This window comes from Aulostomus chinensis, chromosome 13, assembly GCF_037954235.1.
Source record: "Aulostomus chinensis isolate RoL2024-O1b breed Wild chromosome 13, RoL_Achi_v1.0, whole genome shotgun sequence".
NCBI lineage: Eukaryota > Metazoa > Chordata > Actinopteri > Syngnathiformes > Aulostomidae > Aulostomus > Aulostomus chinensis.
Genome location: NC_141332.1, coordinates 26524274 through 26544233, shown reverse-complemented (window position 1 = coordinate 26544233; position 19960 = coordinate 26524274). Strand labels below are relative to the sequence as shown.

The 19960-nt window shown below is 45.9% G+C and overlaps 1 protein-coding gene across 3 annotated transcripts in view; it reads right to left on the bottom strand.

Moving 5' to 3' along the window:
* fat2 (FAT atypical cadherin 2) overlaps window positions 1-19960 on the bottom strand; it is a 101236-nt gene that overhangs the window by 3487 nt on the left and 77789 nt on the right. For 2 of the 3 annotated variants that reach the window (XM_086222332.1, XM_086222334.1), the window contains exons 24-28: window positions 12770-13223; window positions 9154-9307; window positions 6138-6237; window positions 5875-6023; window positions 4658-4938 (exon numbers count right to left, since the gene is read on the bottom strand). In XM_086222332.1, the coding sequence (XP_086078458.1) occupies window positions 4658-4938; window positions 5875-6023; window positions 6138-6237; window positions 9154-9307; window positions 12770-13223 (1138 nt within the window). Of the gene's footprint in view, window positions 1-4657; window positions 4939-5874; window positions 6024-6137; window positions 6238-9153; window positions 9308-12769; window positions 13224-19960 lie in introns of those variants that run through there. The other variant, XR_015118971.1, reaches the window with a different exon arrangement.

Here is a 19960-nt window from a genome sequence, read left to right as displayed (position 1 = left end):
TGAATGAACTGACGGTTCTGTTGTTCAGTTTTTAGGTTTTTGTAAATCTTGATACTGCAGTTTACTGAGCTGAAAGCGATGAATGTGTCCTGATGGCTGCGATAACACCGCGCTGATAGGACAGGTCCCTAGATTACACTCCAGACAACGCGCACCGCCTCTGTGAGCCTGCATGGAATCAAAGACAAAGCGGGGCCCAGGATGTTTTCCACAATCCTGCTCCATCAGCCTCTGCATTTCTGTTCAGGATCTGCTGACAGAGATGAGCTGCATCCCTCCCTGACGTCACGACTGGCCTTAAACACATCTTGGTGTGTTTTCGGGTTGCGAGCGGTCATGACGACAGGTGAAACTCAACAGCATCCCCGTGCTTCTGCACGTCCGCACACCAGTGCGAGGATTTAACGGCAGCCGCGGCGTCAGATCAGCTCTAAGACTGAATAAACAACTCATTGTCAGTGAAAGATTAATGTTAATAAAGACGGTGACAGCTGCTGCTGCGCGGGCAGATTTAGCAAGTCGGAGGTTTAAAAAGCTTTTGACAATTTGCATAATAAATCCTTGGGTGTAGATTTGAAGTCGTGTGGGTCTGATGAGTAGAGCAGGAGGAGGGGAGGCGTCGCGAGGAAGCTCAGTGTCCTGAAGTCACCACGTCTCAGACAGATGACGGATCCTGACTTGCAAGTAGAATCTTCTCTTCTTAAATCAACAGGGTTACAATTTGCTGACATTAAGACAATCAACCTTGCTGTTGCACTCCTTCAGGATTTGTTCACCCCCGAGAGCATCGAACCACTTAATATATTTCCCTGAAAGTAATCTCAATCCCGGCCTCGTAATACTTATTTATTGATAATGCTGAATTTAAATCTGCTCCTGCAGGGTTAACAACGAGGCGGCTGCCAGCCAGCGAACGGCTCTTTCTTTCAGCTCCTTGACGACCTTGATCCACAATAAAAGTTCTTCCTTTCAGCGTGCATCCGTGTGCACGCCCGTACATCTGGACTATTGTGGCATTTGTTCTCACATCTTCTTTTCAGTGTGTCGGAGAGGAAAGAACGACTGAAACAATGTTGACTCACAACATTTACTGGGTCAGGAACAATTAACTAAGGCATGAAAATGAATTATTACGGATAAATTGAGATATTAAAAAAGCTTCTCTTCATTATAGGCGTGGTCTGTTGTAGGAATTATTTTTGACAACATGTTAACAAATTATTTTATTGTCTCCACCCAAGATCTATAGGTCTTTATTTGAATTGAGAGAAGTAGGAAGCAAAGACAGAAGAAAAATTCTGCTTCAGCTGGAACACTGCAAGTGGCAAGGTCAGGATTAAGCAGTCGATATCGCCCCCACAGGGAGTGTCAAGCTAACGTTAGCCTGTGAAGGAGCTACACCAGGGTCACGTGACTTCAAGGTCACCACCACTGAGCTTCAGGCTCCTTGTGTTTCCCCTGATGACCTTTAATGACCTCCATGACCTCTGTAGGCTCCTTCAGACTCTTGTTAGCAACCCAGGTTTTTAAGACTCCACCACTCCAACATCCACCGGTCTGGTGTTTACTGGTGGATCTGATGTAGAACTGAACCTCCACCATCCACCAGTCTGGTGTTCACTGGTGGATCTGATGTAGAACTGAACCTCCAACATCCACCGGTCTGGTGTTTACTGGTGGATCTGATGTAGAACTGAACCTCCACCATCCACCGGTCTGGTGTTTACTGGTGGATCTGATGTAGAACTGAACCTCCACCAGTCTGCTGTTTACTGGTGGATCTGATGTAGAACTGAACCTCCACCATCCACCGGTCTGGTGTTTACTGGTGGATCTGATGTAGAACTGAACCTCCACCATCCACTGGTCTGGTGTTTACTGGTGGATCTGATTGGTTAGATGCAAGCGTTAGCACAGACCTCTAGGCATTTAACCAGCAACCCATTAAACCATCTCAATGGCTTTGAGATGAGGAAAACTTATATTCAAAGGTTTGTACATTTTATCTAATCGACGTTGTCATAGCATCAGAATTGACATCAAATACAATGACTGACTTTGAAAAGTAGTAGAAAAAACATTTTTTGTTATCAGCTAAAAACGTGTAATATCTAGAACTGTGTAGCTGTGCTTATATTGTAAAACATCTGAGCTCCAGCTTTGGATTCTGCCTCCATCAGATTCAAGCATGAACATTAATAGATGGAGAAAACATTGTTAGACACAAAGGAATGAATAGGTTTCTCTGTTTTGTTTGCTTTTCATTAAATGAAGTCAAACTGGGAAGTTCGTGTGAGCAGAGATGCCGCAATGGCTGCTTAGTAATGATAATGACTGTAAAACCCACGGAAGGAAATCATGGGCTCACGCTGTCGGACTGACAGGAAACTCCCTGCAGCAGCGAGCACTTTGCAGAAAAGATTGGAGTAAAATCTGAAAACAAAATGAGGATTCCTGAGGATTACCACTTCAAATCGTGCCCTTCATCCCCCCAAATCTCCAAATAACAAGGCAGACACATTATACATTTTGTTCAAACAAATCGACATAAAAAAAAAACCCCAGCTGTCACTTGAGTTCGGGAGCACACTGAGCAGACTCCCAGCAGGCTGGGAGGAAAACGAGACAAAGTGGCAGAGAAGACGGACAGAGAGAGAAACAACAAAGGAGCCAGAGAGAGAAAATGATGCTGGGAGGAAAATCTAGAGTGTAGAAGGTGTGAATAGGTGAATAAGGCAACATTGCAAATTAGTTTGAGTACCTTCAGGTAGGAAAAGTGCTTTCTAATTACAGGCCATTTGCACGACAAAGCTGTGAAGGGAGACAGAGGTATCGGAGAGAGGAAGGGAGGGATGGAGGTCGATGGCGGCAGCGAGCAGAGGCTCACGCTGACGTAGAGCAAGTCTGCGTGATGGCTGATCTTGTTGAAGATTCTTGGATGATCAGCTGCTCTGTGAAAGTATTTGACCAGGCAACGACGTCGGCAAACACCCCATCACGTAATGACAACTTTGTGGCAGTGCTGGAATTCTTTGTGTTCCCAAAACACAGCGACACTTTCAAATCTCACCAGTCGGCATCGTTGAATTAACAGTTAGGACCAGGAGAACCCAGGACTCGGCCTGCCACCACCGCCGCAAGCTACACCGTCAACGAGAGTCAGAGGAACTTTGGATTAAAACACCCTCAAAAGTGACCAAAGGTCTCACGAGGAGGGAAGTCCTCTTCGCAAATATACTGTTTGTATTTGTGGCATTCTAACTGTGAAAACAACCGCTGTAGATCTGCAGCCTCTGGCCTCCCACTACAATGGATCTGTGAAACTGTGCACGAGAAGAAAATTAAAGTCAGAATTAGTGTCAAAAGACGCCACGGTGCGTACTCACGCTGGCGGCAAGGGGCTTCTCCTCAGTTTGTTGGCCGCTGAGCCAGAAAGTTTTCATAACTGGGATCATTACAGTTCAGCATCTGAACACAGCGACCCGTTGTGCCTTTGGTCACTTGTGAGATTTCCTGACTAAACGGGCCTAAAGAAGGACATTGAAAAGTTACGTTTTTTTGCACAGCTCAGCTATGTGCAATTATAATTTTTTTTAAAATGAAAAAATGAAAAAACAAACAGGATCTCAGGTGATGGTCACGGGGCAAACCTGAAGCGAAGTGCAGGAGATTCAGGCGCCGTCCTGTAGGCGCCAGATAACAAGTGAAGACCTGCAGGAACGTGTCCTTTACTCTCCCTGTTAAGGTCAAGCAGATGAATGACCTGCCAGGCTGGCGTTGTCTGGGGAGTGACCACATAACAAACAGCTGATCTGCCTCTTTTCATCCGTCTCTAGAATGTACCAATGGATGTACAAGTCATGGCGCAGAGCTATTGTTCCATTACATGAAGAACACAAGAAAAGGAATACGAGCGAGGTGAGGAGAACGAGCAAGAGCGTGACAGGAACGAAAGAGGAGCAGAAGGATAGAACGATAGTGGGAAGGAGGGATGAATGAGGAGAAAACAAAACACGGAGAAGAGGATTTAGAAAAGGCAGCAGGAGGAAATCAAGCAGTGGGACAGAGAAGTGGGCAAACGAGGCACACAGAAGACACGTTTGGCAGTCCTGTGGGTTTAAAGCAGCATTATGGGCTTTCCTGAGAAACAGCGACCTCTGGTGACACAAATGGGAATTACGGCACGATGGCGCATTCCTGCTCGGTCAGCGCAACTTACAAAGCGCAGAAACTGATGTCAGGAGGTTGAAGGAGGAAACAAAGACCTGCTGCTCGTTGACCTGCAACTATTGTGATCTGTTAATTGTTGAACGACAAACTTTACTGGTGCCTGCAGCTGCACCTGCACCAAAAATCCAACTGACAAATAAAGAAAGTCTAAGTCTAAGTCTCGGCTCTATGAAGGGGTTTACTGATCATTTGCCATATTGGAGAGTTGAGAGATTTTAAGTTGATGGTTGGACAAACGAAACACGTTTTCTGCTGAGAGACATTCTGAGGGAACCTTTGTCACTCTTGATCTGATATCTTCAACACAACAACGAAGAAAGAAATCAGAGAGATAATTACAAGTTTCAGAAACAACTACGCTCAACCATCACATGTTGTAAACCCAAGTCAGAGGGCTACTGAAGAAATACCACACACACACACACACCTTCATAGTCCATGTCCCAGTGGTTCTTCCTGATGGAGTCGTTGTCGGAACTGGACGGGGGCCTGGCAGGGAGGTTCGGGGCAACGCTGCACACCACTGGACCCTGCGTCTTTGCAGAGGAAACCCCGCCTCCACATGAGATGATCTGGCTACGGGGACGGAGCGATCGGAACGGCGTGTGGTCCAGGTCGTTGGTGGGACCCACCAATGAGCTCATCTCGATGGGGGAAACTTCTTGGTTATCAGCTTTGAGGCTCTTGGCCAAACTGGTGTGGAAGTAGCTGAAAGCGTGAGAGCAGAGAGGTCGTTGTTACTCTCCATGGAGTCGAACCCTGCCTCCTTTACTGTTACCGCCGAATCAATGAGTTTTCTTTTTCATTAGTGATTTTGGAAGCTGGACAGGAACACAACTCCTAATGAATGACAATGTTGTTTTGTTTCTGCTGGATAGCTGATTTATAGCCAATACTGATGCAGTAGGGCAGTCTCTGTGTGTTTGTTGGCTAGTTTTGCCCTCTAGTGTCCAGAATCGATTAATGCTTGTAAAACTTGGATGCTCAGGGTGCTGAACAAGTGAAGAGCGAAAGAAAAAGTTTTATTCTGCAGTGTTGAAAATAAAACAACAGAATATCCCAGCACAACTTCACGGTTGTAGAATGGAAGGTCCCGTGTTGCTGACGGAATAGAATCCTTCTAGAGTTTTTTTTCTTCTTCGTGTTCGACTACTTTCACATAACTTTCTGGAGCTGCGAGGGTTTTATTAGAATAAAGAGGCCAGAAATCCGTTTGCAGTAGTTAACACTTGATTTGTAGCTAAGACCTCTGAACAGGAAATGTGGCTCATACGGACATCAGGTAGAGGAACCGGACCCCCTGAATCATTCATCCTCCCTCTGTGCACCTCCTCTACCTCTTCAGATGGCGCTAGGACCCGCAGTGGCGAGGTCCTGGAAGCCCCGGAGCAGATGGTTTTGATGGACAAGGTTGCATCAACCATTTATCCATATTTGAGCTAACTATGCAACTCGATCTGCATCTGATCGCCTAGTACTTTGTGCCTCAGAGGAACAGTCCTCACTTTGAGGATACTACAGTTTTTTTGGTGTTCGTCTTGAGGTAGCTGAGCATCCACCTGGTGGTACCCGCTCAGAAAGAAAGAAAATCATTGATTGGATGAACAGAAGGACCTGAAATTCATCTTTGAGTCCTAAAATTACCCATTTGAGTCCTGGACACAGACAGGCTTCTTCTTTTTCTGCTTAATGTAACGTTTCCTGATGCAAACGAAGATGCCGACTAGGAACAGCACCCCGAGAACACTGGCGCTGATCTCCATGATCTCCATGTAGCCGATCACGTGAGACACCTGGGAAATGGACAGGATGATGGATTGGGTTTAAGGAACCCCTCAGATGCTGTCATCCAGCTCAAAGTGAGATGAAACGGTGAAGTGAATTGTGGAATTCTGGCTCTGACAGACCTGAGGCAGCGGGTCACAGTGGATGGAGCCGTCAGACACTTTACAGTCAAAGCCTCCAGGACAGGGATTGGGCGAACACACGTCAATCACATTGTGGCACCTGCAGGAGTTAAACAGATACCAGATGCATGTCAGTCCCACAGCTGGAAGTTTTCCCAAGACAGCATCCCCGTAGTCATCCATCTCACTAGGACTTTGCAGGGATGCAAAAGAAGCAATCACTTTGGACTTTGGGAAACAGATTTTTTTTTTTCCGCCAAATCTTTTAAATCTTTTTCTTTTTAGACAAAGTAATCATTTACTCATGAAAATCAGCAGATGAACTGATGAAGGAAACGATAGCGGAGACAGCAGTGTGGACTTTACTAGCGGTCGCAGGCGAAATTCCTTTTCTTCTTTCTCATCCTTTTCACCTCTGATGTTGGCATTCCTGACTTTAGGGATATCCCCCTGCAATTTCTCACCCTCCACTCAGCGTTTATGACCGCGCCGCTGTGTGTGCATGTTGAGTTAACGAGAGCGCTACGTGAAGAGCAGCCCAGCGTCTGCCAGCCCTGCCCGGGAGTGTAGGTTAAATTTGGCTGATGATTGTGACAGCTTCACTGCGGCCCTCCATCTTCCAGGCCCAGGCATGAAACACGACCCTGAGGACCTCCTGGCAGAGCTCTGATTGCTAAGTGCCGCTGCTGTGATGCTGACAAAAGACCTATCATTTTGTTTTTACATAAAAGAGCCTGCTTCATTTCCCTGGTGATGCCTTCGCTCGCTCCACTTGAAGTACATTCCAGCGATATTCTACAGAAAAATACCACATTGATTACTTTTTATTGGAAAATAAGTTTGGTTTTGAAGGAGAAAACTTGTTCTGATGAGCTGTGAAATCTTACATGTATTTTTTATTTCCACCATCGGGGAGCTTATGTGTTTATCCACATCGCTCGCCCGTCCGTCCAGCTGCTGGAGCAGGCTAGCTCTGAAAAGTTGGTGGGAGAGTATAGCATTGAACGGGGCACATCTGTTTAATGGTTAATTACATATTAATATTTTTATTATTAACAATGAATGGCATCTCGTGGGAGCAGACTCAACTTTCTTCCGGCTGACTCAGCTTTAAAACGACCTGCTCTGACATACGTGCAGCCACCGGCTCCAGTCAAGATATAAAACATTCATGAGGTTTATCTTCCAGTGTTGTCCTAATCACATTAAAAATTGATCAAGTTTAAATCCTGGATCTGCCTCTCTGTAGGACTGCTGCTCCAAAAATGGATGGGCTCTTCTGTGGTCCACGCCCCCATCGTCCAACCGTGTTCTAGGATAATCGAATATAGTTGTCGCATAACTCTGCAAACAGCTCTGAAAATATTACCTACTGTGTTGAACTAAACAATAAAGAATAAAGGCCTAATGAAAGTGTAAATAAACTGAAGAATAAAACAGAATCTGGCGAAATTAAAGGGAATTTCACTGGCAGTGCGTGCATGTGTTGCAAGCTACGCAGCCTCACCCCTCCCTCCAATTACAATTCAGCAGTGGTCATTTTTCATTCACCGAGTTAATCAAAATCCACACGGGACGCTGTTAACAGCCTCCATGAACAATGCACCTCCACAGGCTGCCACAGTAAACAAGAGAAATATGCAAATGCTGCTGGAATTTGTTGTGAATGTGACTCTCCTTCCTTTGTGGTGAACAACTGTGTGTGTTGATACGCATCCGGATGCGTGTGTTTGTGTGTGTGTGTGTTGATAGTTTGAATAAGTGTGTCCGCATATACATGCAAATTCAAGATGGTGTGTTGCTGTTTGGGAATGCGCGGCGGCGTGGCGGTGTAAGTGATATGGCGTATAATGAGGCTTGTGCTGGTTCTGGTGGATTGTTGGGCCTCATGGAGTCACGATAACACATCTTATATCTTCTGCTACGATGACTAATTTGCATGTTAACAATGATTCAAATTAAATGTACAATATGCTCCTGCGTCGCTCTGGCTCTGCGCCACCCTATTCTCTCAAACGTGTTAATCTATTTTGGATCAGTGTGTACTTGCTGGCCTGTTTAAACAAAAAAGTGGAGCAATTAGTTTGTTTTTTTTATCAAACTCGAATGGAAGACAAAGTGGGTGTGTCTGCTGGATGTGCTGATAGCTGCGTGCCCTTTTTAACAAAATTTCACTTCTATTATAACAGGTAAACATGTCAAAAGTTGTATTTAGAGCTTCTGGAGCTTCCCTGAGGCTTCCAAAAACAAATGATAGGAAGTTTCAAAATCAATCATCTTTTCCATATAAAGGAAAGTTACAAGGGCGGCACAGTGGAGCAGTGGTCCTCACTGTGGCCCCCCAGCAAGAAGGTTGTGGGTGGAGCCCCGGCTGCAGCACGGGGTCTTTCTGTGTGAGTCTCCATGTTCTCCCTGTTCCTGCTGGGTTCTCTCTGGTACTCCAGCTTCCTCCACAGTCCAAAGACATCAAGAGGGGACCAGGTTAATCCAGACTCTAAATTGACCGTAGGCGTGGCTGGGAGAGCCAATGGTTGTCTGTCTCTATGTGTTGGCCCTGCCATGGACTGGTGACCTGTCCAGGGGGAAGGCTGCTGGGATAGGCTCCACCCCCACCACCCTCAACAGGATAAGCGGTAGAAGATGGATGAATGGAAAGTTACAAATTACAGTTTCAGTCCTCGGTGAAATCTTCCAATTGTATCAGTTAAACAGCCATGACATATAACTTTTTCCCACAATTTATTTAATTCGCAGCACTGAAGCACTAGTTCACACAATTCGATTCATTTGCGGCCACAACATGTAACTTGCCGTCGCAAAGTAAACAAATTCATGGTTGATTCACTTAAGTGTGGAAACACTTGTGGCCACAAATGACTGGACACCAGTGGCTTTAATGCTTCAATGCTTCTCTGTTTACCGGCTCAAGGAGGGAAATGAAGCCTTTCAACAACACGAAAACTCTCTTCAAGTTTGAGTGAGTAAAGAGTCAAGGGACAGACGTGTTTGTGTTTACCGTGCTTCTGTGTTGTCGAGAGAGCAGTTGCACATGTAACCTTGGGCCTTGGGCACACACACCCTACCGTGGTCACATGGCTGGGAGGCACATGGATTGTTGGTCAGCTCGCAGCGGGCGCCGTGGAAGAGTCCTGCACACCTGCAGCGCGATTCTGTAAAGCAAATAAAACACGTGCGGATGTCTGAGACGAGCCAGTGATAAAAGCTGCAGCGAGTTTCCCTACAGGCAGTGAATCAAAGCAAAGGTCAGCCCAATATCGCCGGAGAGCACACGAGTGGTTTGATATTTAGAGGAAGAAATCACTCCAAAAAAGCTTCAGCGCTCTTTAACAGAAGCTGCGTTTTGTTGTTTCTTCGGCCTTCTGAGATAACTTGCAAACACACATGACACCGAATCCAGGAGGCAGCACAGGCAGTTTGATCTGAAACATCACAAGTTAACATCACGTTGGCAGCTCAAACAGAGCGCTCCCTCCTCAACCCGCCATCGTACACAAACAATCACACAGGTGCAGGAAATGGACCAGAACGCGATGCAGCAAAGACAATATTTCCTGAGGAACAGGCATGACTCATCCTTCTGCTATTACCGTCTATTCTCTAAAACGCTAGAGTGAAGGCGACGCTCAGTAAATGTAAGAAAGCATTCACAGAAAAGAAGAAAATTACACCTCAAAATAGCTGCTTTGGTGAGTCACAGAGGGACTGAGCGACCAAGTAAACTTTCGAGGTTTTGTTTCCAACTTTTGTCAGAGAAAGAAAAAGCTCATCATCCTTTTATTCCAGCTAGGACTGAAAATACGTCTCCAAACCAAGGCTTGGGGACGAGTTTTTGATTAAACAGTTTTATCATGCCAGTTGCGTCCGCCTGTGGCTTTGTTCTGTTTGTTGTCCTGAACGGGCAGCGTGACGTCCAGAGCAACCACCATTTCACGTGAGACAGGAAGACAGACACAGAGTTTGTGTCTCTGATAAAGAGCTTCTTGTTTTGCTTCATTGAAAAAGTGAAAAAGAGATTTTCAAATCATGCATATGTTGGTTTAACCTGGTTTCCCAGCGGTGGGATCAGCACCACGGAGAGCGCTCAGTCCTCCTCAGTTAAACCTGCAAAAGCTGGTGCTGTCATTGCTATCAAGCCCACGTCGCTGTGAACCAGGAGCGAGGAAACTCCAGGAGCTGTGGCATTTACAGGCGTGGAGACACAACAGGCTCCTGACAATTGTGATACTTTAATATGTATAAATAAGTATAAACTGGTCGGTTGGGTTTGGGCTGTTAACACATAACTGTTTAAAACCAGGAGGGGCTGTCAGGTCGGCGGGATTTTCTGGTATTGAGCCTTATCACTGGCATATGGCAGAGGGCGCTATTGCAGCTCCTGTGACAGAATACTCCAAGTCTACGTCTGGAAACAAGAAAATAAGAAGTTCTGGAAATCGGAAGGTGCAGCTGATGGATGCGCTGCTTGTCGGGGGAGGTCTTGCAGCCCCACCAGACTGATTACTACTTAATTTTTTATAGAAAGAAATCAAAGTGAGCAAACAGGAATGAGAAGAAACCCCAAACGAATAAATACATAAATCAAATCCATTTCATACTGAAAATCCCTTCCTTTACAACAATCTTAATTTTTTTAAACTGAAAATAACAACCACAAACAGTGTCTGTCAGCAGTGACCGTGACCTTTCACCTCATAAAGGTGTTAAGTTCTTCCTTCCTTAACTGCGGATGTTTGCAACAAATTCGGAGAAACTTTCCAGAGATATGGCGCTAAGGACAACACAAGAAGCCTCCAGCCTCCGTCCTCCAGCCTCCGTCCTCCGTCCTCCAGCCTCCGTCCTCCAGCCTCCAGCCTCCGTCCTCCAGCCTCCAGCCTCCAGCGTGTGCTGGGGCCGAGGCGTTAAAAAAGGCTGGCCATTGATGAAAGAAAAGGACAAATGCAACTCCTTGTATCTGCCCTCTCACTTCCTTGTTATCTACACAAAGAAGCTCAGGTTTTTGGTGCCATTTGTTTGTTGGTAGGACTGCACAAAAACTATGAGGTCACTTTTTTCAGCAGACTTGCTGGAGCCAGACTTGCATGGGCCAAGGAAGAGCCGACCGATTTAAGACAGTGAAAAATGGCGATTCATTTGACCTTGGGTTCAGTTGAGGTGGCCTCAGCTCTCCGACTGTCCATCCATCTATCCCTCCACCGGGGAGGGAGCAACTCAATGCCCACCAACGAAATAAACAAATCTAAAAACAATCAGGGCCACATTTGTTTCTGTCCTCTGTCTGATTACATTTCTTCCATCTGGAAAGATCTTTTGGGAATTGTTGTTTTTCCCCGACATCAAAGCACAGATTATAAGCCTGAAGCGTAACTGAAATATGATTTGACGTGACGATGAATAACGTCCTGAGAGAAGTAAGCCAAACCTCTGTCCTGCGTCCACAGTCGATGCTTCCACCGGACCGCAGAGTAACAAATCGCAGCGTGCAGTGACCTAACAGGTAAACACACGATAAAGAAAACAAACAAGTCTCTGAGAACAGCTTCAGGGACTGTTTGTTTACGCTGCTCAGATCGCTATCGCCCACGGCTTTATGTTTGCTCTCATTTCCCCACCTTCATAGGAAAAGGACGTACGGCTGCACTCGGCGCCGCAATCCCGGACAGAGGAAAATTAGTGTAAAGCTGCACTTTTATCGTCGACTCGTCTACTTATCAGCTGCTGCTCTCAGCAAAGTCAAGCCGCCGAACATCCTCTTTGACGAAGCATTATGTAAAGAGACACTCCAGCGCCAATTTGTTATCTTTTGTATTTGGCCGAGAACTGATGCATTCGGTCAATTAATGATAACCTAAAATGGTAATAAGCGAGCGTGTGACACTCAGGGTCAGATAAGGATTTGAGGAGTCCTCAGTGGTTCATCCCTGAACGAGAGGATGTGCTGGAGTCTCACTGCATTCATTCGGAGGGGAAGGGAATGCTTTCATTTCACCCAAAAAAAGAAAAAATTTTGCTTTTTATTGTGTGTGAGAACTTTGGTTCCCTTTTGAAAGAGCAATGCTGTGGAAACATCCCCAGAAACAAGCCACCAAAAAACATGTTCGACGTTCCTGCTCTCACTGCTCCTTTGGCTTATTGGAGGAAAGACTGTAACCAAAAAAGTACTTCTCTTTTACTGAAATCCAACAGCTTAGAAAGCCAATGGGAAGGCAGAGTAGTCATCTGGTCATCAGACGGCTACCAGTTTGCTCATCGGGCATCAAAGGCTGACCGGCAGGAACAGAAAGCCGCCTGGTCAGGCTTTGTAAAGTTTCTGTTTGAATGAAGGTTGCAAAATGCCTTTAATGTGCAAAATTGTCAACTTTCCACAGGAGTGAAGGGAAATTTATGGGAATGCACTTGAAGTTTTTGGGTGATGTAAATTATTTTTACCCAATCATGAAAGACATAAATATAAACGTTTTATATTGTGGATAAAACAAAAAATCATGCAATGTACCAGCACACTGGAGGTCAGACTGGAAGAAGAGAATCGTGGTTGACCGTCTCTTTCACAAATGCTACATGACGAGCAGAGCAGACATGCCATGTTTGTACTGGTTTACTGCAGCTCTCACCTCCGCTGGCGTCCTCCTCACAGGCCCCTCCATTCTGACAGGGGTTGTCGTCGCAGGGTCCCACCCGAGTGCAGCACTGGTAGACCCCAAACACTCTCCTGCTTCCTGGTCCTGTCCATTCCGCTGTATCTCCTACTCTGATTGGCTCCTTGTTGAGCTCCAAGTGCTCCAGGCAACCAATGAAATTAAGAGGATGGCCGTTGGAGTCCTGAGTAGAGTCTTGAGCAATGGAGGCAAAGAGCAAAGCACCATGGGGGCGCATCATACGACACGGCTCGCTCAGGGTGGTGGAGGCCGGATGATGCTGGTCCAGGGTCAGGCTCAGGGAGGTGGGTGTGACCTCCAGCAGGATGCTGTGCCAGCGGCCATCGGACACTGAATCAGACCTGAACATTAACCAGCCAGGAGCCGTGTTTCCACAGCTGTACCTGAACTGCAGCTGTCCCCCACTCACCTGTGGGAGGACAACCAAGGTCAGTCACACAAGACACACCACATGACAAAGAAGGAGGTGAAGAGCTGGAGACACCAAACCAGAAGAAGAATTCAAGTCTTTAATCAATCGGGGCTTGATGACTTAATCGATACTTGACACCTTGAAAGTGAGGTTCTTTCTAAAGGACAGACTTGTCGATTTTTGATAAGATCTGGTGAAATCTTATCGGCTGTGTCGAGGCTCCAGATCAATCTTTGACTTTCACCTTAAGTAAATTGTAGTTGTAGAGAAGCAGTTTGATTCCTTCCTTGGGGAGAGCTGTTGGGTCGAATGATGAAGTGAGTAAAGAGGGGGACAGAACGGCCGAGTTAGACTTCGAAGACGTTGGTGGTGGAAAACATTGACAGTCAGGCAGGGGTTAATTTGAGCCGGATCCTGCCGGAACAAGATCCGGCACCTCTGAATTTTGGCCTCCCTGTGTTCCGGTACTTATTTGGGCAGATCCGGTACCTCTGTAATTATTTGGGCAGATCCCGTACCTCTTGTATTAAAGGAAAATATGAAAAAGTTTAAAAAATGTTTAAAATACAACAATAATGCGCATAGATAAATTTACAGACCAAATCCTTAGAATTTCATGTTGTTTATTAAGATTCAACGTCATTTGAAAGAGTCGGAGATCTGTTGATGCGCTGATGCCAACAAACCACGCCCCGACACAAACAAATAACCTTTCGAAATTCGCCGCCTCTGAGGAGCGAGCAGAGAGGAAATAAACAGTTCCTGTTTCAACGCCAACATCTCAAAAAGACAGTTAAATTTGCTGTTTTTTCAAAAAGAAGGAAGAGTCGCATGACGCTTGAAACGAGTCAGAAAAGCCTCCACAAGCGGCGACGAGGGCAGCTGCAGCGGTCATGGTGACGATCAGCAGGAGGCCAGCGCCACCACAGCGAGCCAGGTTCACCTCCAGCTAGCCTGGTTCACCTCCAGCTAGCCTGGTTCACCTCCAGCTAGCCTGATTCACCTCCAGCTATTCTGATTCACCTCCAGCTAGCCTGGTTCACCTCCAGCTAGCCTGATTCACCTCCAGCTAGCCTGGTTCACCTCCAGCTGGCCTGGTTCACCTCCAGCTAGCCTGGTTCACCTCCAGCTAGCCAAGCCGGGTCTAACGTGATGTTGGGTGTCTTGGACAACTAAATGGTGAGCAGACCGTCTAATAATAGGCCGCTGTGCCAATCCTTAAATACCGTAATAATAATAATAATGGAAGATTTGTGTGATTTATTGTGAGCTCTTTTTTGTTTGTTGAGAAACGAACTGCTGACTGTAGACTCTAAGTCCCACCTGTAGTGATGTGGGCACTCACCTGTGCAGTGCAGAGGAGGCTAATAACTGTGAATTATCGTCATAATGTTGATACCATGGATATTATTTGAAATGGAGGCTTGTAAGTCCCACATCATGGCAAGTGGGCATTTGTATGTTGTTGTCTGTGTACGATCCGGGACCTGTGCCTCTCTCTCACCCCTGAGCCGTCATATGTACTTAGCGTTCCAGCACCTTATGGTTTACAAATGAAGCAATGCAGTCAGGTTGATAGAGTTTGTATTTAGTCCAAACACATTTCAGTTGGGTTGGTTTTGCAGTGTTGCTAACAAATGATCTGTAACCACTTCTGTTGTTGATGCAGTTTCTCTGTCACGCTGCTGGCGGGTCTGCTGTCAAGGTCGCTGCTGCCCAGCTGACTGGAACAACAGGAGACACTCTGAGCGTTGCTTTGCAGTTAGCAGCTGATAATAGCTAGCACAATAATAAACACAATAATCAGCCTGCTGTTTGAATGAAAACGTGAATGGATGAATTTGTTTCTTTCATTTTCTTTATGAAACAAAATGAAGCCAAAACTCCAACAATTCTTTTGAGTCAGAATTAAAGTCCAAACCACCAAGTCACTGATTGGCTTCCTTGTGTTTGACGGATGGAGAAAGTAATTTCACCGTCACTCGACTCCCAGCGAAACTTTCTATTACTTTATGGTTATGCGTCATGTCAGGGAACCTATTACATTGATTTGTTTGTTCAATTATAGCAATCTTCTGCTGCTATTATTTCTACCCAGGAAGTATTGATTGTATGGTTGATGTAGGTCAGGAGGTATGAAGATTTAATCAGAGTACATGGTACTGCTTTGTTTTAAAAATTACTTTAATGGCTACTGTACATGCTGACATATATTTAAATGCTTCATAAATACACGACTAACAAAACTCCCTTTTCAACCAAAATCAGGAAGGGAGCAGAAAGGATCAGAGCCGAACGACCAAGACAAACAGACATTTTGGTTGACGTGATTGCTCCGAGCGCTGAAATCATTCTAGAAAACTGCAGCCCGAGGCCGTTGAACTCAAACTGTCTGTCCTCACGGTGACCCGTCACCGAGCTCTGGAGGTGCCGCCCACATCTGAGATGCTCTGGTCAACTCGCTGGGTCGTGGACATGAAAGAAAACCCACCCAGGATTCACTGTTTTTTATTGCTTTGCTGACTCTCCACTCCTCCACCAACTTTAGTGAAAACCTCTTTCATGGTTTATATGAGATCCTGCTGACACACCAAGCACAAACATTTGCTCTCTAGCAGAGGAAGTAAGTGTCTTAATGAAGACCATCGATTCCTGTTGATACCTGTGAGTTATAAAGTTCACCTGCTCTATCTCACCTTAAATCAAAGCTAAACGTACGGCGCACACCCCTGGAACAACGGCGCCATTTCGAGTCAGCGTGTGATGAATGCAGCCATCAAGAGGATAAACACTGCTGCGTTTTTGTTGACAAGTCTTTTGTTCTACAAACACAATCCATGTTTGCTGTCGGAGCTCCATGTTGCTGATGTGCTACAGCACACACACACACACACACTCACACACACACACACACACACACACACACACACACACACACACACACACACACACACACACACACACACACACACACACACACACCATTCCTCAGCGTCAGCCCCTTTATGTTTCTGCACGCTCAGCGCTCCTACAAACTAACAAGCCGGCACCTTTTCCCCCACTAACGTTCTCTTATGAAATGAAATGCTCTCGTTTTGAATCCCGATTAGAAACACAGATGAGCCGTCCGTCTTGCTAATTGCCACCACGTTGTTGGTCACCAAAGTTCTGTGATGAATTATTGATGCCAATCTGCTCTGCTTCTTCTCCTTTAATTGCCGCAGGACAATTAGCATGTATTTCCAATGTTTTGCACATTTATTTATTGATATACGATTCTGGCGAGAGCTGCTTGCTCGCTCATGCTGCTCAGGCTGATCTCTGGGCAATGCATGTTTACTTTCCAGAGGTTTGATTCCAAATTGCTGGAACAACAAAAGGGGAAAAAAAAAAGAAAAAAAAAACCCAATTTGAATGATTCATTTAAATGGTTTGCAAAATTTTTCACATGGATCAGTTCCAGCTCCGGGTGAAGTCTGATGAGGGCTGCGTCGTCTCGTCAGACGCTGAAGCGCTGGCAGCAGAACAAGTAGAAACCTGGAGACGCACGAGGTGCCGTCACTTGCCTTTTAATCTATTTTATATGACTTGGTGTGATTTCTGCCATGAGGTATTTGAAGAGAGATAGAGCACTTTGACGCACTGAGGATTTACAGTATCAGCAGAGGCGGCGGCAGCGTGCCAGCTCTGACTCCACAGGGACCGGGGCTCTACAGCATCGGTCCTTCATGACTTCATAAATCAGCGCCCCTGAGTGTTGCAGCAGACAACGCAAGCTTCCAGCAGGGAGCTTTAATGCTGCCGGGCAAAGTTCAATATGCAGCAACAGCTACTCCACACACACACACACACACACACACACACACACACACACACACACACACACACACACACACACACACACACACAGGAAGTGCCAGTGCACTGATAAACGGATCACTGAGCGCTCACATGGTTTGTTGTTGTACATAATTAAACTGGGCAACATGGGGAAAAAAGCCTCACCATCAGTGCCTACATTTGCATGTCCAGTAATGATACAGAAAAAAAGAGGTGCGTGAACATGAGCTTGTAAGGCCGGATTACAGTCTGTGTCTCCCGCTGAGGGAGGACGATGCCCCGTTACAGGAATATCTCAAGTTGGAATATTTCCACGGCATTTAATGTGAATAAACTGGAAATTTTGAGTCCACTCATTCTGTCTCTCTAAAATCTGGAGAGTAACAACCACACACAGGAGCTGATGACAACAGGATGTGATGTAAGTTTGTCACGCCTAACCTCTTTGATGTACTTGCAGCGTGAAACCACAACCAACCGATCAAATGTATCAATGTTACAAACGCGAGCTTGGCTCCCGACCTCGGTGTGGACTCCCAGGTGTGAAAAAGCCAAGGAAGCGGCCTGGAATGTGGGCCTGGCTGACAGTTTACTCACCGACGCCCTTGGACAGTTTTGCGGTTGTGAGCTGTTAGTCGTCATAAGCTGAAGCTAAATATATGTGGCTGGCTCTTCCTGCATTCTGGAGTCAAAAATGAGGTGATGCAGGAGGGAAAAACTGTCTTTGTGGGTTTGTAAGGGAGTACCGGACAGGAAAAATACACTCCTGAGGTGAGGCATCACCTTAATTCCTTCAAAAGGTCCTTGAGCAAGGCACTGATGTTTTGCCTACTCTCTTGTGGGAAGATAAATGTGTGAACTGACAGAAGCGCTACAAGCGTGAGTGATGGTCCAGTTATTCTACGTGCACCTCGGAGTCTGCAAACATCTCTGCCGTCAGATCTGAGCTGTCACTTCTCATAGAGGACAGCGTCGTCTTGCCACTGTCACATCACTTCTACTTCTTCTGCACAGTTTACCACGGCGGCTTCCAACTCAGCAGCTTTCAATTTCCATTTCAAAGGTGATGACTAGAGTGAGATCTGTGCAGACATAAAAGAGAATTAGCAGCAGCAAATAGGTCTGAACTTAAATATGTATGTTTTTTTTTCCGTGTGTCTCTTGATGCAGCATACTGATGAGATTTTGGAGGTTTATGAGAAGCCACTGAGACACGCAGTAGCTTGTGGGAAATGAAGCGTGCAAATCTCCAGGAAGTTTCTCTGAAGTCATCACAAAAAAAAAAAAAAACATAGAGGGGACTTCTCAGATGACCACATTTAGAAATTCCTTTTGAAGCCATTTCTTCTCACAATGAATCAGGCGGGGACGCATTCTTGCATGTGCGAGTCAAGATCCAAAACCCAGGAGGTAGAGCCCTGGGACAGGCTGAATGCTCCTTTTGATGTTTTTCAAGAATCAAGGTGATTGAATATTCTGCTCGAGTGCACACGGATGTCACACAAATGAGAAGAGCCCACAAGGGGAGGCATCATGCAGCATTTCAAGTCCACATCCAGCCATTTTTTATTATCTGTTCTGCGAATTATTCATGTCTCACTATGAATACTACAATTCATTCCTTCTTACATTGTTGTGCCACGCTGGATCTTTCTCTCCCCTGTCAGTCCCCCCCCCCCCCCCCCAAAAAAAATGCCCACTACATTTGGAAGTTTTGCACTGGGATTTCTGCAGAAGTCTCGCCGGATCCCTCGGCATGCATTTTAAGGGAAAACGGCAACATGCCGCTCACGTGCGGCACCCAGAGCCGGCGCTCATCAGAGCTCCAGTTAAAAATGGAATTGATGAGCTGATTACGATGGAAAAGCAAGGAATAATAAAGCAGGCCAGTATCGGCAGCTCCATAATCCGATGTGGAACTTCAAAATGAATGTGGGGTGGGATTCAATCAGGCATTTAACGCACATGAGCACATGAAACAATCTGTCATGCTGAGATAAAGGGAGGGCAGGCCTGATGTGCTTCGATATCTGATCAGGATTTGGCACGAGAAGCATACAAGTTGTCTTCATGTCTACTGATGAGAAATTCATAAACTAATGGCAATTTTGGGGTGAAATGTCTCTCCAAGCAAAAAGAAAAGGCCCAGGGTGCAGCTGGTATTTAGGAGCGAGGGAAGGTCTCAGGTCTCAAATGTCAGCGCTGCCACAACAGCGCAAAGTCAAAAAGAATCCTGTTCTTTGCTGAGTTTCAGGGTGTGATGCTGCCAGTGTTGACCCAGATACACAGCAAAGCTTCCTGCTATTCTCGGATTGTGTTTACTCCAAACATGACAAAGAGATTAGTGGCATCATATGGAACAAGCAGCTCAGCAGATATTAAATAGCTTAAAAAACCTGACACCTGCACTGACAGCAAGCACAAAGTAGCAAACTAAATATTCACAGTGAAGATAAAGCCAGATCAGACCAGGCCAGAGCGTTTGTGAGGGAATGCATTTGGGACTGAAGACCTTCAGTTGTCACCGGCGTTCACTGGAGAGTTCTTGGACGGGCTGAAACAGAGGCTCCCGTGTTTGATCATTCAAGAGGTAAATTAGTGTCAAACAACGACATCCCACATGGAGCAGCTAAAAAATCGGGGAGGTTGCAAAGCTTCACCACAGGAAGAAATAACAAGCTGTTGTCTCAGAGGGAGGGGCAATAATTATTTCCACCTCCTTCGTATAAATAAAAATGGTCTCCCCCTCCCTGAGTACAGGCATCTTTACATTTCCAACCAACAAGGTGAGCTTTATGTGGAAACGGATGTCTCTTCTTTATTGGGATGTCCTTGGACCAGATGTGAATGATTGCCGCAGCGTTGATGCAAATCGATTCGCTGAGTTCAGACCT